This window comes from Bufo gargarizans, chromosome 6 (genome assembly GCF_014858855.1).
Source record: "Bufo gargarizans isolate SCDJY-AF-19 chromosome 6, ASM1485885v1, whole genome shotgun sequence".
NCBI classification, from domain to species: Eukaryota; Metazoa; Chordata; class Amphibia; order Anura; family Bufonidae; genus Bufo; species Bufo gargarizans.
The window spans coordinates 176,997,082-177,023,052 of NC_058085.1; the positions used below are offsets into that span (position 1 = coordinate 176,997,082).

The 25,971-nt window shown below is 41.7% G+C and overlaps 1 protein-coding gene across 15 annotated transcripts in view; it reads left to right on the forward strand.

Moving 5' to 3' along the window:
* The window catches only part of LDB3 (LIM domain binding 3), a 205,526-nt gene extending 180,073 nt beyond the window's left edge, over window positions 1–25,453 (forward strand). For all 15 annotated transcript variants that reach the window (XM_044300293.1, XM_044300294.1, XM_044300292.1 and 12 more), the window contains 5 exons: window positions 15,062–15,380; window positions 15,613–15,793; window positions 19,724–19,844; window positions 22,786–22,901; window positions 25,188–25,453. In XM_044300293.1, the coding sequence (XP_044156228.1) occupies window positions 15,062–15,380; window positions 15,613–15,793; window positions 19,724–19,844; window positions 22,786–22,901; window positions 25,188–25,277 (827 nt within the window). In that variant the 3' untranslated portion in view covers window positions 25,278–25,453. The remainder of the gene's footprint in view (window positions 1–15,061; window positions 15,381–15,612; window positions 15,794–19,723; window positions 19,845–22,785; window positions 22,902–25,187) is intronic.
* The last annotated feature ends 518 nt before the right edge of the window (window positions 25,454–25,971 follow it).

Here is a 25,971-nt window from a genome sequence, read left to right on the forward strand (position 1 = left end):
CCTCCATTCACAGCATATATGTACAGATCCTCCACTCACAGTATATATGTACAGATCCTCCACTCACAGTATATACACACTATTCCTCCACTCACAGTATATACACACTATTCCTCCACTCACAGTATATACACACTATTCCTCCATTCACAGCATATATGTACAGATCCTCCACTCACAGTATATATGTGGTACAGATCCTCCACTCACAGTATATACACACTATTCCTCCACTCACAGTATATATGTACAGATCCTCCACTCACAGTATATACACACTATTCCTCCACTCACAGTATATATGTACAGATCCTCCACTCACAGTATATACACACTATTCCTCCACTCACAGTATATATGTACAGATCCTCCACTCACAGTATATACACACTATTCCTCCACTCACAGTATATATGTACAGATCCTCCACTCACAGTATATATGTGGTACAGATCCTCCACTCACAGTATATACACACTATTCCTCCACTCACAGTATATACACACTATTCCTCCACTCACAGTATATATGTACAGATCCTCCACTCACAGTATATACACACTATTCCTCCATTCACAGCATATATGTACAGATCCTCCACTCACAGTATATATGTGGTACAGATCCTCCACTCACAGTATATACACACTATTCCTCCATTCACAGCATATATGTACAGATCCTCCACTCACAGTATATATGTACAGATCCTCCACTCACAGTATATATGTGGTACAGGTCCTCCACTCACAGTATATACACACTATTCCTCCATTCACAGCATATATGTACAGATCCTCCACTCACAGTATATATGTGGTACAGATCCTCCACTCACAGTATCGGTCCATTCACACGTCCGTTGTTTCTTTCCTGATCTGTTCCGTTTTTTTGTGGAACAGATCTGGACCAGATCTGTACCCATTCATTTTCAATGGGTCCTGAAAAAAAAATCGGACATTGTGCTGTCCGATTTTTTTCAGGACCCATTGAAAATGAATGGGTACAGATCTGGTCCAGATCTGTTCTGCAAAAAACTGAACAGATCAGGAAAGAAACAACCCTTATATCTGTGGTACAGATCCTCCACTCACAGTATATACACACTATTCCTCCACTCACAGTATATACACACTATTCCTCCATTCACAGTATATATGTACAGCTCCTCCACTCACAGTATATATGAACAGCTCCTCCACTCACAGTATATACACACTATTCCTCCACTCACAGTATATATGTGGTACAGATCCTCCACTCACAGTACATACACACTATTCCTCCACTCACAGTATATATGTGGTACAGATCCTCCACTCACAGTATATACACACTATTCCTCCATTCACAGTATATATGTACAGATCCTCCACTCACAGTATATATGAACAGCTCCTCCACTCACAGTATATACACACTATTCCTCCACTCACAGTATATATGTACAGATCCTCCACTCACAGTATATATGTGGTACAGATCCTCCACTCACAGTATATACACACTATTCCTCCACTCACAGTATATACACACTATTCCTCCATTCACAGTATATATGTACAGCTCCTCCACTCACAGTATATATGTACAGCTCCTCCACTCACAGTATATACACACTATTCCTCCACTCACAGTATATATGTGGTACAGATCCTCCACTCACAGTACATACACACTATTCCTCCACTCACAGTATATATGTGGTACAGATCCTCCACTCACAGTATATACACACTATTCCTCCACTCACAGTATATACACACTATTCCTCCACTCACAGTATATACACACTATTCCTCCATTCACAGTATATATGTACAGATCCTCCACTCACAGTATATATGAACAGCTCCTCCACTCACAGTATATACACACTATTCCTCCACTCACAGTATATATGTACAGATCCTCCACTCACAGTATATATGTGGTACAGATCCTCCACTCACAGTATATACACACTATTCCTCCACTCACAGTATATATGAACAGCTCCTCCACTCACAGTATATACACACTATTCCTCCACTCACAGTATATATGTACAGATCCTCCACTCACAGTATATATGTGGTACAGATCCTCCACTCACAGTATATACACACTATTCCTCCACTCACAGTATATACACACTATTCCTCCATTCACAGTATATATGTACAGCTCCTCCACTCACAGTATATATGAACAGCTCCTCCACTCACAGTATATACACACTATTCCTCCACTCACAGTATATATGTGGTACAGATCCTCCACTCACAGTATATATGTGGTACAGATCCTCCACTCACAGTATATACACACTATTCCTCCACTCACAGTATATACACACTATTCCTCCATTCACAGTATATATGTACAGATCCTCCACTCACAGTATATACACACTATTCCTCCACTCACAGTATATATGTGGTACAGATCCTCCACTCACAGTACATACACACTATTCCTCCACTCACAGTATATATGTGGTACAGATCCTCCACTCACAGTATATACACACTATTCCTCCACTCACAGTATATATGTGGTACAGATCCTCCACTCACAGTATATACACACTATTCCTCCATTCACAGTATATATGTACAGATCCTCCACTCACAGTATATATGAACAGCTCCTCCACTCACAGTATATACACACTATTCCTACACTCACAGTATATATGTACAGATCCTCCACTCACAGTATATATGTGGTACAGATCCTCCACTCACAGTATATACACACTATTCCTCCACTCACAGTATATATGAACAGCTCCTCCACTCACAGTATATACACACTATTCCTCCACTCACAGTATATATGTACAGATCCTCCACTCACAGTATATATGTGGTACAGATCCTCCACTCACAGTATATACACACACTATTCCTCCACTCACAGTATATATGTACAGATCCTCCACTCACAGTATATATGTGGTACAGATCCTCCACTCACAGTATATACACACTATTCCTCCACTCACAGTATATATGTACAGATCCTCCACTCACAGTATATACACACTATTCCTCCACTCACAGTATATATGCACTGGTCCTCCACTCACAGTATATACACATTATTCCTCCATTCACAGTATATATGTACAGATCCTCCACTCACAGTATATACACACTATTCCTCCACTCACAGTATATATGTACAGATCCTCCACTCACAGTATATATGTGGTACAGATCCTCCACTCACAGTATATACACACTATTCCTCCACTCACAGTATATATGTACAGATCCTCCACTCACAGTATATATGTGGTACAAATCCTCCACTCACAGTATATACACACTATTCCTCCACTCACAGTATATACACACTATTCCTCCACTCACAGTATATATGTACAGATCCTCCACTCACAGTATATACACACTATTCCTCCACTCACAGTATATATGTACAGATCCTCCACTCACAGTATATACACACTATTCCTCCACTCACAGTATATATGCACTGGTCCTCCACTCACAGTATATACACATTATTCCTCCACTCACAGTATATATGTACAGATCCTCCACTCACAGTATATACACACTATTCCTCCACTCACAGTATATATGTACAGATCCTCCACTCACAGTATATACACACTATTCCTCCACTCACAGAATATATGTACAGATCCTCCACTCACAGTATATACACACTATTCCTCCACTCACAGTATATATGCACTGGTCCTTCACTCACAATATATACACACTATTCCTCCACTCACAGTATATATGTACAAATCCTCCACTCACAGTATATACACACTATTCCTCCACTCACAGTATATATGTACAGATCCTCCACTCACAGTATATATGTGGTACAGATCCTCCACTCACAGTATATACACACTATTCCTCCACTCACAGTATATATGTACAGATCCTCCACTCACAGTATATACACACTATTCCTCCACTCACAGTATATATGCACTGGTCCTCCACTCACAGTATATACACACTATTCCTCCACTCACAGTATATATGTACAGATCCTCCACTCACAGTATATATGTACAGATCCTCCACTCACAGTATATATGTGGTACAGATCCTCCACTCACAGTATATATGTACAGATCCTCCACTCACAGTATATATGTACAGATCCTCCACTCACAGTATATATGTGGTACAGATCCTCCACTCACAGTATATACACACTATTCCTCCACTCACAGTATATATGTATATCTCCTCCACCCACATTATATATGTACAGATCCTCCACTCACAGTATATACAGTCCTGATCAAAAGTTTAAGACCACTTGAAAAATGGCAAAAAATCATATTTAGTATGGCTAAATCTTAACAAGGTTCCAAGTAGAGGTTCAACATGCAACAAGAAGAAATGGGAGTGAGACAAAACATTTTTTGAGCATTCAGTTTAATAAAAACAACAAATAAACTGAAACAGGCTGTTTTTCAGCTGATCAAAAGTTTAGGACCACACCTCCCAAAAAAAACTGAACCCCCCCAAAACAGAAATCCAACTTCCAAACATGAACTCCATAATGAGTAGCTCCGCCGTTATTGTTTATCACTTCAAAACTTCGTTTTGGCTTGCTTGATGCAAGCGTTTCCATGAGGTGAGTGGGAACATTTCTCCAAGTGGTGAAGACGGCCGCACGAAGGCCATCTACTGTCTGGAACTGTTGTCCATTTTTGTAAACTTCCCTTGCCATCCATCCCCAAAGGTTCTCAATTGGATTTAGATCAGGGGAACACGCAGTATGGCCTAAAAGAGTGATGTTATTCTCCTGGAAGAAGTCCCTTGTCCTGCGGGCATTGTGTACTGTGGCGTTGTCCTGTTGAAAAACCCAGTCGTTACCACACAGACGAGGGCATGAGGAATGCTCTCTGCAACATCTGGACATAGCCAGCGGCTGTTTGACGCCCTTGCACTTCCTGAAGCTCCATTGTTCCACGGAAGCAAAAAGCACCCTAGACCATTATGGCGCCCATTCCACTGTGGCGCGTAGAAAACATCTCAGGTGGGATCTGCTTGTCATGCCAGTAATGTTGGAAACCATCAGGACCATCAAGGTTAAATTTTTTCTCATCAGAGAATAAAACTTTCTTCTACCTTTGAATGTCCCATGTTTGTTGCTCTATTGCAAAGTCCAAACAAGCAGTTCTGTGGCGTTCAAGGAGACGAGGTCTTGGAAGACGTTTTTAGTTTTTGAAGCCCTTCAGTCTCAGATGCCGCCTGATGGTTATGGGGCTGCAGTCAGCACCAGTAAGGGCCTTAATTTGGGTCGAGGATCGTCCAGTGTCTTGACGGACAGCCAAATGGATCCTCCGGCTCAGTGCTGATGAATTTTTTTGGTCAAGTCTTCCACTTGACTTTTTTGTTCCATAACCCTCAGGATCATTTAAGAAATTCAAAATGACCGTCTTACTGCGTCCCACCTCAGCAGCGATGGCGCGCTGTGAGAGACCCTGCTTATGCAGTTCAACAACCCGACCACGTTCAAAAAGGGAGAGTTTTTTTGTCTTTGTCATCACAACGTGTGACTACCTGACAGAAAATGACAATGAATCCACATCTTTGCATAGATTTGGCCTTTTAAAGGCATGTGGTCCTAAACTTTTGATCAGCTGAAAAACAGCCTGTTTCAGTTTAATTGTTATTTTCAATTAATTGAATGCTCAAAAAATGTTTTGTCTCACTCCCATTTCTTCTTGTTGAATGTTGAAGCTCTACTTGGAACCTTGTTAAGATCCAACAATGTAAAATATTATTTTTTTGCCATTTTTCAAGTGGTTTTAAACTTTTGATCAGGACTGTATGTATATCTCCTCCACCCATATTATATATGTACAGATCCTCTACTCACAGTATATATGTATATCTCCTCCACCCACATTATATATGTACAGATCCTCCACTCACAGTATATATGTATATCTCCTCCACGCACATTATATATGTACAGATCCTCCAATCACAATATATATGTATATCTCCTCCACCCACATTATATATATACAGATCCTCCACTCACAGTATATATGTATATCTCCTCCAACCACGTTATATATGTACAGATCCTCCACTCACAGTATATATGTATATCTCCTCCACCCACATTATATATGTACAGATCCTCCACTCACAATATATATGTATATCTCCTCCACCCACATTATATATGTACAGATCCTCCACTCACAGTATATATGTTTATCTCCTCCACTGATAGTATATATGTACAGATCCTCCACTAACAGTATATATCTCCTCCACCCACAGTCTATATGTAAAGCTCCTCTACTCACAGTCTATTTTATATGCACAGATCCTTCACCCACAGTATATATGCACAGCACTCCACTCACAGTATATATGTACAGACCAAAAGTTTGGACACACCTTCTCATTCAAAGAGTTTTCTTTATTTTCATGACTATGAAAATTGTAGATTCTGTCACGGATGAGGATGGGGGAAACCCTAAGCCGTGCGATGCCAGAAGATGGAGTCGCTGCAAGGCCAGGACAGAGATCAGGGAGCAGGTCACCTCCTATCATATCCCTAACTCTGACCCTGACTCCTAGCTGTATGAGCCGACCCTGATGGTAGGAGGGCTCATACTCGGGAACCTTGAAGTCCCTACTAGCCCTCAGGGTTGCCCTCAACTAGGAGCAGGGTAAGACGACCGTTATGTGGACAATAATAGGACATGTTCTATCTTTTAACGGAAAAATGTAAATGCGGAAACGGAAGGCATACGGAGTACCTTCCGTTTTTTTTTGCAGATTCATTTAAATGAATGGTTCCGTATACGGAACGTAAACGGATAAAATAAACGTTCGTGTGCAAGAGGCCTCATACTGAGCCACCGGTGCTGGTCATTTACCTACACTTTAGACAGGCAGTAAATGGTGCTGCTAATTATATGTTCAGTGTGACTCTGGGTAAACTCATACGGAGCTGGTGGCTCAATGCAGAGCGAGGCCTCCTGCACACAAACGTATTTTCTTTCCATGTCCGTTCCGTTTTTTTTGCGGACCATATAAGAAACCATTCACTTCAATGGGTACCCCGTGTGCATTCCGTTTCCGTATTTCCGTTCTGCAAAAAAAACAGAACATGTCCTATTCTTGTCCGCATTACGGACAAGGATAGTACTGTTCTATTAAGGGCCAGCTGTTCCGTTCCACAAAATACAGAATGCACACGGATGTCATCGTATTTTTTGCGGACCGCAAAGTATATATGGTCGTGTGCAAGAGGCCCAATGGAGAAAGTGCTGGCTAGAGGTTCGGGGCCAAATGCTAGGTGCCTAGCGACACCCCTGGGGTGTCCCACAGATGTTCAATTGGGTTAAAGTCTGGGGAATTAAGGGGCCAGTATAGACTTGAAAGTCTTAGGTTTGGGCCACATGGCAACATGTGTCGTGCAACATTTATGTCACACAACATTTATTGTAATGATAGTCTATGGTCTTTGCACTGCGAAATTCTGCAACTGCAACACGACAGTCCCAAAAAATCCATTCAAGTTGAATTTCTGTGTAACTGTCGAATTGCGGTTGCAGCTTGTCAAATGCCACACCATATTACAAAAAATGTCGAGTGACACTGGTACGACATGAATGTTGCAAGACACATGTTGCAGTGTAGTTGTTCCCTTATTGTCACCGTGTAGTCCTAGCTTTAGGGTACTTTCACACTAGCGTTAGAAGAATCCTGCAGGCAGTTACATCGCTGGAACTGCCTGCTGGATCCGGAAATCCATATGCAAACGGAGATCATTTATTTACGGATCCATCTGACAAATGCAGTGAAATACCGGATCCGTCTCTCTGGTGTCATCCAGAAAAACGGCTCCAGTATTTTATATATTTTTTTCACATTTTTTAACCGGATCTGTCAATGCGGCAATTTCCTGAACACTTGGTACCGGGAGGAAGGGAGCCGTAGCCGGGATCATGCTGTGGCAGGACACGCGCGACGCATGGGTGAGAAAAGCGCGGTCCCGGCTACAGGGAAAAATGTCCATCAATATGCGGATGAGCGGCATAGGGGCGGGCTTATCCGACGGTTGAGTCAAGGAGGCTGCTGCCCCCGTGACTTCAGCACGACTTCAAAAAGGTGCCAAACACAGTTTTATAAGTCGATTTTATCAGACAGCACAACGCAGAAAGAAGATATGAATACATCTTTGGGCACACTATGAGAGATACTTATAAGGTACTGTGATTAGTGTAAATTGTCTTTTCCAGGTGACAGGTTCCCTTTAAGTTCTACACGTATAAAACAGGCGGAGCAGAAAGAACCTTAAATAACCAGCATTGCGTGATCCCTGTGCTGCATACATGGCTGCTTACTGATATATCCGTGCACATCAGCCATGTCTGCAAATAACTGCCACAGCACAGCACACTGACTAATGGGGGCTTTATCATGTTCTTGATCTGTGCTATGTGCTAACTAACCTCAAAGATACAAAGGCGACATTTTCTCATTGCAGTTTTCTCAAAACACATGTGACTCTCTATACACTGTATTTTTTCATAGAAATTTGCAGTAATTTTCTTAATGAAAATCTAGACTCAATAAGGTACTACTAAATCGCAGATTAAAGGTGCACTCCCATTTTTTAATGTTGTGCAATGCTATATATGTTATGTCCTGTTGTGTAATGCTATATCACTAGGTCCAAACACATATACCACTGACGACCAGATAGCATGGATCAAGGTCCCTTCGGTTTATGTCCTGCACAGTGACAAGTGAGGCTGTGATAGATCACTGCACAGATGGCTGTGACCACTATAGAGCAGGGAAAATCCAAAACTGGCAAAAAAACATAACTCATATTCACCAATCCCCTACCACTGGTTGGACAACAGAGATCCCTGCCGATCAGCTGGTTGAGAAGGCACCGGTGCTCACAGCTTTCCCTAGGGCATGTGACGTCACGTTAATTAGTCATAGGCACAGTTCAGCCATACCAAGCTCAGCTGCTACCAAATATATGCAGTGTTGTACTCGGGGGCAGGGGAGTACCCCGGAATTGTGTCGGGGGGTCCGCCCATTTTTCTAAGCCCATCCTACAAATAAAAATGAAGGCACCAAAAGAGGAGTGGAGGAGGAGATGCACGATATTGAAGGTGTGTAGGTCTGGGAGGAGGAGGCCCGGCTTTACAAATCATACGGAGAGGGGAGGGCCTGTCCTGGCTACACTGCCTGCTTCACATCATACAATAGACAGCCAGGAAGCTCCTCCGCTCTTGTCCCTCCCCAGATCTTGCTCAAGGCTTGTGGTTACCCCCACCATTCGCCACCCGCCCGTGGCCTGCTGCCCCCCTTGGCCGCCCTCACCCAGCTCTGAATCCTCCTTCTGAAAATGGCAGGGGGAGGAGCCGGGGCATCTCCTCTCCTACATAGCGATAGCGCCACATATCTCTTACATCCAGTGATGTCACCTTTGATGTAGATGCTCTCTTTCCTCATCTTCACCATTCAGACCAGACCGCCATGATGATTTTTTTTGCCATTTCCTGTCTCTGCAGAGATTGACAAACAGACATTAGTTTACCACTTTTCCATCATCTTCAAATCTTCTGAACACCCCATCCAGCCACGCCCAATACTGTGCCTGCTGTGCTCCCCAATACTAAACTGCAGAAACTGTCCCCTGAAAAATATTAGTACCACACAGATAGTGCCCCCTTCAATAATCTATAAAACTATAACTATAATTTCTCCCTGCTAGAGCACACTTAGTAGTAATAATGCCCCCATAATGCCCATACTAGTGATCATGTTACCCATAGCCCCCCAGTAGTAGTAAAGCTCACCATAATGGCCTTTGGTAGTAATAATTCTCCTTATAATATAATATAATATATCCCCGCTTAGTGCCCGCAGTTGAGCTAATGTCCCCATAATGTATGCCAGTATAAAATACCCCTATATAGTGTCCCAGTAAATGCCCCCATAGTGCTTCTCTCCCCTCCCCCATAGTTCCCACATAATGTGCCAGTATAAAATATGCCCTTCTTAAGGCCCCCAGCACATGCCTCCATTGTGCTCCTTTCCCCCTTACCCATACTGCCCCCCATATTATGCCAGTAAAAAAATACTCATTCTTAGTGCCCCCCCATAATGTGTCAGTACAAAATCCACCTTCATAGTGCTACCAGATGCCCCCATAATGTGCCAGTAAAAAATCCCCCTTCTTAGTGCCACCAGATGCCCCCATAATATGCCAACAAAAAATCCCCTTTCTTAGTGCCACCAGATGCCCCCATAGTTCTCTCTCCTCCATAGTGTTCCCATAATGTGCCAGTTCAAAATGCCCCTTCTTAGTACCAACAGATGCCCCATAGTGCTGCTCTCCCCTATAGTGCCTCCCATGTGCCATTAAAAAATGCCTCCTTAGTGCCAGATGCCATAGTGCCCCCTATAATGTGCCAGTGGAAAAAATACCCCTTTAGAGCTACCAGATGCACCTATAGTGCTCCACTGCCCCCAAATAATGCCCCTATAGTGCCACCAGATGCCCTCATAGTTCTCTCTCCCCCATAGTGCTCCCATATTGTGCCAGTTAAAAATGCCCCTTCTTAGTGCCACCAGATGCCCCATAGTGCTGCTCTCCCCTAGAGTGCCTCCCATGTGCCAGTAAAAAATGCAGGCTTAGTGCCACCAGATTCCATAGTGCCCCCTATAATGTGCCAATAAAAAAGGCTCCTTTAGAGCCCCCAAATGCCCCCAAATAATGCCCTTATAATGCCACCAGATGCCCAATAGTGCCCCCCCAAAATGGGCCAGTGAGAAATGCCCCCGTAGTGCCCCCCCAAAAAAATGGGCAAGAAAGAAATGCCCTAGTATCACCAGATGCCCCCTATAATGTGCCATCTATAAAAAATAAAACTCTAATACTTACCTTTATGAGGCTGACAGCCATGTGATGCAGGCCTCTTCTGGCCTGCATCCCCTGCTGTGTGCTGCCCGGCTAAGGTGGCATGATGATAATGACGTCATCACTCCGCCTGAGACGGCCTCTGATAGGCTGCAGGCACTAGTGAAGAACAGGGAAGGGAGACGCCTCTCCCTCCCTTGCCCCGCTGCAGCACAGCCATCTGTATCTCTGTCCTGAGGACGGCAATAAAGATGAATATGAGGATGAGCGCTTTCACAATGGAAGCGCTCATCTCTTACTGCCCCACTGCCCGCAATTAGAACCAGGGCCGCGCCACCTGTGGCGATTGGCGGTGCGGCCATGAGGGATAAAAAAAAAATATATATATATATATGAATGGTTCTAGAGGGACCCGTTGGACCCCCCCTGTCGGTGCGCCCCTGCTCAGGGGTGCACCACCAATGAGGCCAGGTGAGGGGATCGCCTCAGCCAGCACCAGAGGGAAGGGGTTAGGATAAGAAATTGTCATTGGGAAGGGGGGGGGGGCGCCATTTCAGTTTTCACATAAGGCAGCAGAAAGGCTAAGTGCACCCCTGGTTGTACTTGGTGAGCTGAGAGAAGGCTGTAGCGCTACTGCAAGTGTCAGTCCCTTCTCAAACAGCTGTTCGGCAGGGGTCCTGGGTGTTGGACCCCCACTGATCATATACTGATGACCTGGAGGATCTTTCAATCTAATATGTATGGGCACTACTCTTGAGCAAATCTTCGATCTTCGGATCATCAAGCATTAAAATGCATTGGCTCCATGGAGCCAAACGTTGTTTCACCCGAAGTCGCGCAAGACTTCGGTGAATTAATTCGGTATTCGTTTCTGCATCTTTAAACACATTTAAAATTAGGAATCGGAAGTCGGATTTGGTATCATGGAGCCAATACATTTTAATGCTGTACGGATACAGCATTCAAATCAAAGTTTTTTAACAAATCGGCTTCGGATCAATGATCCAAAGCATGATTCACTCAAGACTAATGGCTACCTTAAGGCCTCTTTCACACAAGCGAGTTTTCCGTCCGTGTGAGATACGGGAAGCAAATTCATAGTATCCAGACTGAACCCTGACCCATTTATTTTACTGGGCCTTTTTTAACGCATCATTTCTGCGTTCCCCAAAAATTGCAGCATGTTCTATATTCTGCATTTTTCACGCTGCTCTGGTTCCATAGAAGTGAATGCGGCTTGCGTGAAAAATGCATTACCTCCGGATGCAATGTGTTTTTCACTAATGGTTGGTAGGGTATAAAGATTATTATTCTTCTGGTTTTTTGAAAAACGCATCCAAAATTGACTGCACCCACTCGGATAAAACTGAAACACTGAACGCAATTGCAAACAAGACTGACTGAACTTGCGTGTAAAACCATACGTTTTTTTTTTGCTTAACAGATCCTGATACAATCCGTATCGCTTGTGTAAAAAAAGCCTAAAAGTGGCTCCTACTCCGGCTACTCGTCTATATGGGTGTAATGCAAAACTACATTTAACCCTGTAGCATCTGCTCTGTAATCAGGTGAAAGCTACTTCAAACCAGCAAAATCATCTGATCAGCAGGACAGCTCAATCTGAAAGGGGTTGTCTCTGAGGCGCCTATATTGAAAATGAATCATCTTACTATTTAGTTGGTAGATATAAATAATTACATCCAGACCATCCATTACTTTCAAATTAACAATGAAACAATTAGGCACATAGGGGGAGATTTATTAAACTGGTGTAAAGGAAAATTGCAACCAATCAGATTCCACCTTTCATTTTCCAAAGAATCTCTGAAAAATGAAAGTCGGAATCTGATTGGTTGCTATGGGCAGCTAAGCCAGTTCTACTTTGCACCAGTTTGATAAATGACCCCCCATAATGTTTAGTAAGACTGGCATACCGCCAGTGCTCTCTTTTACAGCTACTGAACAATGTCAGGTTGCTCCTGAAATTCTTTACTACCACTCTTCTCGTTAGATAAATGGCAGTAACACTACACAGAGATAAAAATCATTCCCTTTCCATGTGAACAAGGGGCCAAGTCTCTTTTCTTCTAAATAAACCAAAGTTTCATTATCATAATTACAGAAAAAGTTACCATGTGCCAGGCAATGGGCATCATGAGCTGTCATGTACCACAATCTCAGATTTCCAAGAAGTCAATGTGCCTTTGGCCACTTTCCGGCGATCAGTATTTGGTCAGTATTTTGCATCAGTATTTGTAAGCTAAAACCAGGAGTGGGTCCAAAAACAAAATAGGCACAAATCTCTCCATTAAACTTTTTCTCTGTAGGTTCCACTCCTGGTTTTGGCTTACAAATGCAAAATACTGACCAAATACTGACCTTGTGAAAGTGGCCTAAGGCTGAGTCTTCATGGGGCAACATCAAACCCGGCTACCAACGTCAGCTAATTGGAGCATGAATTGGCAGGTTAATATAGGTATTACCATCAAATCCATATAGCCATTAACCGCTTGGGCGAGCTACTGCATGTTGTGGCCTCCCTGTGGAGATTCAACCTAAAGAGATTGTAACACTTTCAGCAGCTTGCTGGACAACCGCCAATTCCATCAATTGGCTATTGCTATGATCAGACAGACATGTAATACAGAGGAGCTCTCTGCTCTGGTCCATAGAGGATGGTCTCGACTCGCAAGCACAGGGTGTCCCTATGCCTTAATAGGACATATAGACGGGAGTTGACGAGTTGTCATTGTGAAACAACCACTTTAAAGGAAATGGGCCACACTGTATGTGTAGTCTTATCGGCAGACATCTTAAAATGTCAATTCCAGAAGGGTAGTCCTATTTACTGACTGACAGCTATCTCTGTATGCACAGTCACCAATCACCTCCCTCATAAGGCCTCCTGCACACAACCGTATGGCTTTTTCAAAAAACGGATCTGCAAAAAATACGGATGACGTCCGTGTGCATTTTGTTTTTTTGCGGAATGGAACAGCTGACCCCTGATAGAACAGTACTATTCTTGTCTGTTATGCGGACAATAATAAGACATGTTCTATTTTTGAGCGGAATGGAAAAATGGAAATACGGAAACGGAAGGCATTATGAAATTAATGGATCCGTATATGCTTTGTATACGGAATGTAAACGGAAAAAAATAAAGTTTGTGTGCAAGAGGCCTAAGCCTATTGGAACCCATAAGCATAGGCAGGGATGTAATGAATAAAATACAAGTTTTACTTTTCCCATAAAACTATATATTCATCTGCTCAGTTCTTCCTGCTTTATAACACGCCGTCTGCAGATCAGACACTATGTTCAGCGTGTCATATTCCCTTTAAGTGTATTAAATCATATGAAAAAAATGTACATAGGTTAATTTATTTAGCCATTTCTGATATCCATTGTGTACCTCAATTAATATTACTGTAGTGTGAGATCATATACCTTTAACTAGAGGAATTAGCTTGTTGTAGCAATAAAGTAGCCAGAGAACATGTCTGGGCACCTGAGAATTCTCCATTCTCCGTGTTTTGCCTTTTCCTGCTTTTGGCTTAAGATATTTGGAGATAAGTAACAACATGCAGAGAACTTCATGTAAAGAGCATGACTATAATGTAAAACGCCTATTTATTCAATAGTACAACTATGGGATTGGTGTCATGGGATGTCATTGCTTATAGTGACTTATAGTGACTGCTTATAGTGACAATTCAGGTCAGTAGGAAAAGGAAAGAAACGTAAGGGTGCTGCCACACGTTCAGGCTTTTTCATGCAGTTTTTGAAGCAGGTGGATCACAAAAGGAGAGAAAGTATTACATACAGATAATACTTCTCTTTTTTCAATCCACTCCTGGTTTTGGCTTCAAAACTGCATAAAAAAACTTGAAGGTGTGGCAGCACATTCAGTGGTCGCCACACAAGCTGCAGCATTGGTCGTGGAAGGGAAAACTCCCAGTCAATAGAAAGACAAAATCCCGACACTCTTTTATTCTCTTTGACAGAAGGAAAGGTTAAATGTAAGCAATTTGTGGGATGTGAGATGACAAGAAAAAGCCTAATATTCATCATTTGTATTGCACCATATAGTAAACTACAAGATAATTATTATGCTGAGTTTACATGGTGACATGCTCTTCACCTTACATTTCAGGTCCTTCTCCAGGCTTTGCACCATCACCTGCCACTACTTACTCAGCACCCCAACAAGAGCCAGCCAATCGCCCTCCATGGATAACTGATGAAGCCTTTAATCAAAAATTTGCCCCTGGAAAATCTACGACCACCGTTTCTAAACAGATCCTGCCAAAAGCAGCACCTCCTCCACCTACTCCAATCACCACTTCAAGCTATACTCCTCAGCCTGCTAACCAACCACCATCACAAGTACCAAGGGGACTGATTCAGCGTGCTGAAAGATTTCCAGCAAGCAGCAGGACCCCTCTTTGTGGACACTGCAACAGCATCATCAGGTAAGCATGTCAAGTCATTTGCAGAGAAATATATACTCAGTCCACTCTCCAGATCGTACCGAAAGCTATTGAAGAAGCATATCCAAGCTGGTTTAAGGATAAGCTGAACCTGTATACTTTTGCATACATCACAAATTGCAGTGGTCGAAGAAGGCATGCATTTTTTAAAAATGTTTTGTTATATAATAAAATGAGTTAATGAGAAAATATTTTGCATCCATTTACTACACAGGGGTCCCTTTTTAGTGGCCATGGGTCGATCATGGCATCCAGAGGAATTTAACTGTGCATACTGCAAGACTTCCCTAGCTGATGTGAGCTTTGTTGAGGAGCAGAAGAATGTCTACTGTGAACGATGCTATGAGCAGTTCTTTGCTCCCACCTGTGCCCGCTGCAATACTAAAATTATGGGGGTAAGTCTCTTAACAAAATAGAAAGGTGGCAGGAGTTGGTATACCTTAAAACTAAGAATCTGTTTACGCCTTCATTGAATATCTAGTATGACATAGATCCCCACCACCAAATCTCAATCCAAGTGCTAGGACTCCAATCACTAAAATGAGAAGTTAGAAGTTCTTACCTACGCTACTGAAGACCTGATCAAGTCTTTCTATTGAGGCACTCTTCAGTCTACCCAGTGCTTATGCATTGCATAATGAACTGATATTTTGGTAACTCCTTTTTAGAGTAAATATACAGATACATAACAAATAAGAAAGAGAGACCGGCCCATGTGAAGTAGAAGGCTGTAATAGGTGTAGCTCCAACATTGAGGACATAGTTAATAGAAACAAAAATCATAAGCAAAACAAAGGTCTATGTGGGGTGGGGAAAAATAAATTTAGAAGTTAGGCCCCTTTCACACGGGCGAGTTTTCCGTGCGGGTGCGATGCGTGCGGTGAACGCATTGCACCCGCACTGAATCCTGACCCATTCATTTCTATGAGACTGTGCACACGAGCGGTGATTTTCACGCATCACTTGTGCGTTGCGTGAAAATCGCAGCATGCTCCTCTTTGTGCGTTTTTCACGTAACGCAGGCCCTATAGAAATGAATGGGGTTGCGTGAAAATCGCATGCATCCGCAAGCAAGTGCGGATGCGGTGCGATTTTCACGCATGGGTTCTAGGTGACAGTCTATTCACTGTATTATTTTCCCTTATAACATGGTTATAAGGGAAAATAATAGCATTCTGAATACAGAATGCTTTGTATAATAGTGCTGGAAGGGTTAAAAATAATAAAAAAGTTAACTCACCTTCTCCTCTTGTTAGCGCAGATGCCGGTCTGTTCTTTATCTGTGGGCTAAAGGACCTTTGATGACGTCAGATCACATGCTCCATCACCATGGTGATGGACCATGTGATTGGAGCATGTGATCTGACGTCACCTCAGGTCATTCAGTCCACAGCTAAAGAACAGAGTGGCATCTGCGCGAACAAGAGGAGAAGGTGAGTTAACTTTTTTATTATTTTTAACCCTTCCAGCACTATTATACAAAGCATTCTGTAGTCAGAATGCTATTATTTTCCCTTATAACCATGTTATAAGGGAAAATAATACAATCTTCAGAACATCAATCCCAAGCCCGAACTTCTGTGAAGAAGTTCGGGTTTGGGTACCAAACATGCGCGATTTTTCTCACGCGAGTGCAAAACGCATGACAATGTTTTGCACTCGCGCAGAAAAATCGCGCATTTTCCCGCAACGCACCCGCCTCTTATCCGGGCAAAAAACATGACGCCCGTGTGAAAGAGGCCTTAAAGAAAACTTTGGAGGTCAGTGGTCTCCAACCTACAGTTCACAGCATATCATGCTGAGAGCCACTGGTTGGAGACCATTGTTATGGGTCATTGTTAAGATTTCAAGCTGTATTCATTGGTTAGTTGCTTAGTAAAGTGAATTGGTGTTATTCCATAAAGCAAACACATAGTTGTGAATTTATACGTATAGAGCGTCCTGCAGAGACTCCATAAACAGATTTTTTGCAGAAATTTATATAGCAAATCTCCCTTGTGAGAATATATCTTACTGGTTACCAAAATATACAGTATATGTATTCAAGGCTGAAATAAAAAATTGATAGTCACAACGAGGAAAATAGACATGAAACACTTATTGGACACCCGCACCTATTGGACTTTGGGAATAACCTTTTAAATATTGATGGTCACAAGGAGATAAATAGCCATAAAACCAGATAAGTCCCCTATCTCACATTGATCATAACAATATGTCTGTGAGGTCAGTAAGAGGAAAAAAGATAAAAGCAAGTTTGTTACGGAATAGTTATATGAAGTTGTATACCAGACAAGCTTTGAAGTATACTGTGCCCGCCACTACCATAGGTTATTACACTTAGCCGTGTTTTATTGCTTTGAGAAATTGCTTGAATAAACTCCTTCAGTTTACTGTAAAAGAACTCAGTGCCATGTGTTAGGTCATAAACTTCAGACAGACTGTCCAGATAACACTCCTAAACTGTGAATAGGCCCAACAGTACATGACAAGGTCACAATGCACCGTTAGCAAGATTAGAAGAAACCTGGCAGAACAACAGAAAAGCAGCCTGACCTTATCTTGCTTTACTCACTGGCCCATTTGAAGCGGAGGCTTAAATATTTGGGAGCCAACTCTTGGCAGTGACTCCCTTATGGATTTATTTCGATGTATTAGGTTAGACGTGATCTCAAGCTAGGAGTAAAGCGCACTGATCATCCTTGGTGAATGAGATAAACTCTTATTACTACCCTTCTATGCACCTGGTGTTAGAAATTCTAATACAATATGTAAAAAAGAATTCTAATACAGTGCACTGATCTTACATGGTCTTTTTCAAAATGGATTACAAAATTTATACTGAATATTCAACCCAGGCAACATATGTTCCTCCAGAGCACCCCCACACCCCATACACATGTACGCTGAACTCAGTTGAATGTGTATGTCTTCTCAGTAGGGAGACATGCTGCCAGATACCTCTAATGGTGGCTTATTGCCCTTGATAACAAAGGATCAGTCTTGTCAAGTAATCTTATACTTGATTTTTTTTTTGCTTCAATTCAATAAAAAAGAAAATTAAAAGGAAAGTAAACAAAGTTTAGGACACATTGCATGCCCAGCCCCCCCATCATCTGTCACTGGGAGAGAATAGGAACACTACTGTCTTTATTTGCTTATTTAGACATATAGCGCTGTCATATTCTGCAGCACTTTACAGACATCACTCGCTGGCCCCAGTGGAGCTCACGATCAATCAGTATGTCTTTAGAATGTGGGAGGAAACCAACGTACCCAGAGAAAATCCAAGGAAACTTGAGACCATACACACTCCATGTATAAGATGTTTGGCAGCTCTCAGCGCAATAAACAGGTTTGGCTGTCATCTAATATGTATGACCATCTTCAGGTTCCATTAGAAAACAGGCGCATCAATATTATGGTCATAAATGTCCAGACTTCTCACCATTCTACAGAACCTGACAGCTCACACTAGGATCTAAGGCTTCAGACATACGGTGGTGTCCATAGTTCAGTTTGCAAACAACAGATCCACAAAATATGGATGTCAATCCATATGAATGGGTCAATGTGGTACCTGCAAAAAATGAATATAGCACATGGATGACAAGTAAGGTTGTGAGCGTGAGGCCTTTGGTGGAGTCTTCAGTAGAAGGGCAAGAGTTCTGGACATGTAATATGAGCAATAAAGTGCCCCTTGAATATGGCTGTCTGAAGCACCTTTAAAAAGATTATTAGACTTCAAATCTCCATAAATAGATGGCCATATAGGTAGCAATATATTTTACATCTATTTAACATATGTCTCATTGTAATGTGCTTGATAAAACCACACTGTTCCCAAATATGCTTAGACAAATATGGGTTTAGTTCACAAAATAACACAATAATCCAGATTCCGTTTTTCTTAAATAACTAAATGTTGTCAATGGAACCCAACATCAAGTACAGAAACTGTATATCTGTGATGTCTCATTCTGTAAAGAGGTTTTCATATCTCCAGAACTGATGTCATATCCACAGTATAGTATATGCCATTAATTTCATATACGTGGGGGGGTCCACCCTGGTCCCAAAGCAGCTGTCAAGGGGCACAACTCTTTCCACTCAGGTCCATGGTTGATTAAGAAAGAGTCAGATATAGTTTGCTTTGCTCGTTTTGTAACTTCTAAAAACCTAAATAGGGAGACTAATGTGCCCTCCAGTGAAGTGGCTACTTTGCATCAGCAAATGGGTGTTGGTTGTAAGTGAAGCAATTTTGCAAAATAATCTTACCAATAATCTTACCTCTATATCTATAATTTTTCATATTGTCTTTCCAGGAAGTGATGCATGCCTTGAGGCAGACCTGGCACACCACCTGCTTTGTTTGTGCTGCCTGCAGAAAGCCGTTTGGTAACAGCCTCTTCCATATGGAGGATGGAGAGCCATACTGTGAGAAAGGTAATTTTTGAAGAGCACAATTATTTCTACTAATTAGATTCCAAAGCTTTATAGACTTAACATAACTCAGTAGGGCTGGGATGAGAGTAAGGCAGAAGAAGCAGGCACCTAGGGAGTATTACTGCATTAAAAAGAAATATATTAGAAAAACAATGATTTGCATCTTTGCACAGCTAGTAGGAGACTCAATTAGTCTAACCTGTTATTACAGGTGAATTAATATGCTTTGCATAGTACTACTGCCAACCTTATTGCCCAATACAACGAATGTATCATTGCCAATTAGGGGATAATGTATAGTCTGTATGTTGCGTCCAATTTTTCTAGTTTTATTATATAGATAAAACCATTGTAGACATTATGAAATGCAACACAGCTGGTTTCACACTGCTGGCACAGCCTTCCGGCCCAGAAACTGCCCACAGTAGTATTTGTCTGGCTGATTCTCAGCATATTTGTCGGGTTTCAGCTGGATCACCGCCAGACCCCATTATAGGTTATATGGCCGGACGGCATTCCGGCAGAGTCTGACAGGCTGTTCCCAACCGGAAAACTTGCTGTATCTGTAAACATAAGTGTGAAACTAGCCTAACAAAAAGAAGCAATTTCCAAACTACCCACTACCAAGTAAGGAGTTACTGAAAATATGTGCCATTTCGCCACGGCATTGTGTATTCAGCACTTACATTAATACATTCAGCTTTTAGGGTTTTCAGCAGAATCTTGTCTCATCAGATGAAGATGCATACACGATACGTACGAGAAGGGACACTGCCAATATTTATAGGAACCCCAATCCATTTGTTTAAAGACTTGTAAATGAATGTTATAATAAATGGGACTTTCAAACCACATAGAATGATTCATCTATCAAAATGCACTTCCCCCTGAAAATATGGTATATTTCCCCAGCATAGGCAGATGCAAAGACTGTAGTGATAATACCAAGCATATGAGATTACACACATTCATGTTTATTTTTATGGGAAGAGGGATTGAGCTGCTCCCTTACACCCCATGTCAACCTCGTCCTGGAGATCTCCGGACATTCGGGATCACTGGCAGCTTTGGCTGACTGTTATCCTGTGTGTATGTCCAGTTTTAGGAATTAGTTTGGTCAGACAGATTATTAGCCAAAGAAATCGGATGTGGATTTCACTACAAATTCACTGCAGGTTCACAGCAGACTTCCCCTCTATGCACTGATGGGGTTAAATCTAGTGGGAAAGTTGGCGACAAACCTGCAACAGAATTGACATGCCGTATATTTGTAAATCTGCAGCATGCCTGTTTTTCGGCACTAATTTATTTCCCACTACACGTGGATGGGGTTTTAAAAATCCCATCCTTTTGTATTGTAATTTGCACATTGTGTCAGAGCTCTACATTTAGCACATACCTCGTGAAGATCTCCCAGCGTATATGTCAAATGTATCCATAGAGCTCCATTTACTTAACGGGAGCCAGGAGTGTCCTTTTTGCCTCTATTAGACTGGTATGTGTTGGCATACCCTTATTTCACCTCTATAGTAATGCGGCCATATATAGATAGGCAACACAAAATGTATGACCCAATGGGACCCTACGGACAACATATGGCACCGTGTGCCAATACAGGGGCATATGTAAGAGATCTCAATCAGTAAATCTCTGAGGCTACGGAGCTGGTGGTTTAAAGCTGCAACCTGTGTCTAGACAGACACCACTAGAAGTCATGGCGGCATTCAATGGGGCTAAAACCACTAGTCCACAGCGCTGAAATTGAAAAACTGTGGCAGAATACGCAGCAGATTTTGCAGCTGCCAAATCCGACATTTAAATGGGACCTTACTGTGATTTTCCTTTTTTTTTTTTTTTTTTTTTATTTGATTTGTAAATTAAACCTCCCATGATTATAGTGTGCGCTATACAAGAGATTCACACAACTTTGACTGTAGCAACACTAGGTGTCTTACAATCTGTTGTCAGTTTTGTGACCTTTAAAAGGAAGTCCTTTGTAAGAAACCAGTCTTAACAGCTCATCCGCTGCAGAGATCTTTTTGCTTTACTTTACTTTTGCATCTAAGAGGTAATCTACCGTGCAAGTCTTGTCTGGCTGGGTGAAGAAATCAAAGACAGACATGCGGGTGAGCAGAAGTAAATAAAGCAACACAATAGCATTACAATCTGTCATTCGTGCCACCTAAATGTGGAGCCCTTTGTGAGACAGAGGCAGTTCTCTGAAGAAAAGTATACACATGACGCATTAGTAAAGAAAGCACAAATGGCAACTGTTTATATTCGGTGCCATCACCATCAAAGGCACTATACTAGCACCCATAAAATATGTAGATTTTAGATATAATATTGTTCATGCATATCAGGTTTATGAACAGAGTTCCATTTTAATGTGAATAAAGTGATATCAATAGTCAACTTTGGGGAAGGTCCATTTCTGTCCCAGCATGATTGTGCCTCAGTGCACAAAGCAAAGTTATAAAGGCACGGTTGAGTAAGTTTGGTGTAGAAGAACTTGACTGGCCTGCACGGAGTCCTGACCACAACCCAATTGAACACCTTTGGGAAGAACTAGAACTGAGATTGCGAGTCAGGCCTCCTCATCCAACATCAATGTCTGACCTCAGAAATGCTCTACTGGATGAATAAGCAAAAATTCCCAAGCACACCAATCTTGTAGAAATTGTTCCCATAGGAGTAGATGCTGTTTTAGCTGAAGAGGGAGGACCAATTTCAAATTCATATCTTTGGATTTAGAATGGGATATAGGTGTAATATGTAGGTTTCTCAATACTTTTGTCTATATTGTGTATATATATATATATATATATATATATATATATATATATTCATTTGCTAATGAATCGTATGTGTATCATGTATTAACCTTATCAAAGGCAAATTACAGTGGGATCCTTGCTTACAATAGCTTTGTGTTTTTCAGATTATATTGCTTTGTTCAGTACAAAATGCCATGGATGTGATTTTCCTGTTGAAGCAGGTGACAAATTCATTGAGGCCCTTGGACACACTTGGCATGATTCCTGCTTCATCTGTGCTGTGAGTACCTCTGCCACCATTTAGCTGACCATTTTTGAACCATAGCCTCAATTTCAGAATTGAAAACAGTTAAGTTCATTTAAAAGTTGAGCTTCTATAACGATTACTTAAAGGGGTTATCAAGGTTTTTAATATTGATGACCTATCCTCAGGATAGGTCATCAATATCAGATCGGTGGGGGAAGGGAAGGCATGCACAGAGGACGCGTGCAGTCTCCCTGCTCTCTTTTTGCTTGCCATAGACATAGCAGCAGCATTTAGGAAGAGAGAAGGCATGCGAAAACTGCTCATGCCTTCCCTTCATACAGCTGATCGGCGAGGGTGCCGGGTGTCGCTTGATCGCCAGCTTGTTGCCACCACAAACGATCCAGTATCAAAATTGATGTTGCCATTTATTGGTACTAAAACCTCTCAGATTCATGCCCTCCAGATATTTTCTGGAAGAATGCAGTGATCATCTGCAGGAAAACTTGGCAGTCAGTGTTCAGTTTTACTCCAGCACCACCTCAGAAGAAATGAGGCATGACATGATGTCCATTTCAATAAATTGTCTGTGTAATGCAAGAATATGTTGGGTCCTCCAGAGATTGGGAGAGTAGCTCCCTCTAGATGATTCAGGTGCCGAATGAGGCACTCGGTCTAATAAATTAGCATGCTAAAATAGGACATTTGAAAACAAAATTTTAACTGGACATATTCTTTTAGGGGGTGTTTTACTATTTTACTTTTACCTTGGAATAACTAAGCAAAATTATATCTTAGTGCCACTAATAATAGCGATAATAATTTTAACTTATATAGCGCATAACATATTTTAATATCAAAATAGTTTAAAATCGAAGTGAAAGATACAACTTATCATGAGAATAAAAATGAACCATGTACTATGAAACATATTCTACAGTTTTCAAGCTAGCACCTGGAACTGAAAACTTTTGTAATTGCATGTAATTAAAAAATTTGTATAGCCACTTAGTTATAAAATAAAATGTGTCTGTATAGCGCCAGCTGCTGTTTGTTTTTTTCTTATATCTTTGTCCTGCTCACTGAGATGGACGCACATGCTCAACTGCCTCCTGAGCTGTGATAGGGAGATCTGAGACACGCCCCCTGGCCTGCAGCAGAAAAGACACTCCTCTTGAGCTGTCAACGTTATATAAATCTAGTAGAGCAATGAAAGAGGAGATCTCTGGATCTATGTGAGGTGCAGGGCTGGTTCAAGCTTTGATAGAAATAGATTGTTATGGATAACCCCTTTAATGAAACTGAGCTGAGATTTACAAAGTATAAACTGCTAGTGGTGCTTATTGATCTTACAACCAAGCCTTATTTTGGGTTCTGCAGCAGGGTATATGTTGAGCCAGGGTCACATTAAAACTGGGTGGCATCGCCCTTTGGCTGCCAGGCTGCCACTCTGCCATGGTACTAGTCATACAGATGCTGGTTATCCTCCTGTGGTATTTCATTCCAAGCTCTTTCAACTGGGACCTGCAGTTCAGACAAGGTGGTTGTTGCCTGCGGTGCATGGGAGATACATCGCCTCATCTAGACTTAGACACTCTTGATGGGGAGAGATCTGGTGATTTAACTCTCCAGGGGAAATGCTGGATACCTTGAAGAGCCTATTATGTAGTGCCGGCAGTGTTTGAGCGGGTGCTACCTTGTTGAAACATTATGTCTTTTGATTGAGTAAAAAAAAAAACAATAAGACTGGTTCCATGATGTCATGGACTCATCAAATGCTGGTCAATGTCACCTCCACAAATACCAGAAGGGAGTGGCGATGGTAGCTAATGGTGCCCCACACCATGAAACCTGGTGTCTTTGCACTATGAATGATGGCAGTAGGCATTCTACAGACTACTGTAAATTCTGATGCAGCCATCACATAAACCAATAGTCTTTAGTGATGAAAGCAGATTCTGCCTTGGTACTAATGATGGCCATATCAGAATTTGCATGAGGGCTGGAGAGCATCTACTGTCATCATGACCACTATAATGCCAGAGTGGTAGCTAATATCGCAGCAAGGGGAGATACCAATCAGTATTAATGTCTCAATACATATTCTGCTGTAGAACTCAAAATAAAAGGTACACCACTTAGTTTATGTAATCTTTCACCAAGTACCACTAGCAGTTTATAGTTTGTCAATCTCTGCTCAATCTTTTTTTCATCTTCTGGGAGTATATAGCAATATATCCTCTTAACATAGCTTCATTATTGAAGCAAATGAAAGTGCATGCAAAATAAATTGATAAATTCATTCTTATTTTTCTATTCTAGGTTTGCCATGTGAATTTGGAGGGCCAACCATTCTACTCCAAGAAGGACAAGCCCCTGTGCAAGAAACATGCCCATGCTATCAATGTCTAAAGAGCCTAACTTACTGTAACACTAGGGACAGGCGGATCCCAAAAAGTTCATAACATCATATTTTGTTACTTAAAAAAAAACACTGCATGCTACCATGCAGCTGAAATCTGTTTTACACAATTGTGCAAAAAAACAACAAAAAAACACAATATTAAAAATGAAGTTTTAGAAATCTATTCAAAATTTTGAAGACAACTAACCATCATTGTGTAACCGCATGAATGCAATGTTTTTGTTAGTCAAACCATTATTATGTAAAACCTGGAGTGAGGCCTTGAAAAGATGAGGATAACGTAAGTCTATTAATCAGCATTGTGGGAGTGATATTTGGCCTCTCTTCCCACCTTAGCACTGGCCCCTGCTGGTTTATTCATTATCCTTAGACACTTTGAAGAAAATAAGAACTTTTCCAAGACTCACAAAGAGCATTGTGCTTCTCTGGAAAGCTCATCACAAAATATTAGACTGTAATGACATAAAGGTATTATTGAAACTGTTTCGCTACAGACCAATGCTGGAATCACGATGACATCACCTGTAGGTTACCCTCCCAAGGTGTGGGGTCCATGAATGACAGTGATTACATAAAGTGTGCCCTTGTATATATCCTTTACCCAAGATATACACTGGGGCTGCAGAAAATAGTCCTGACGCCAAAGAAGTTTATTAAACACATGGCATTCGACTAAGTAGC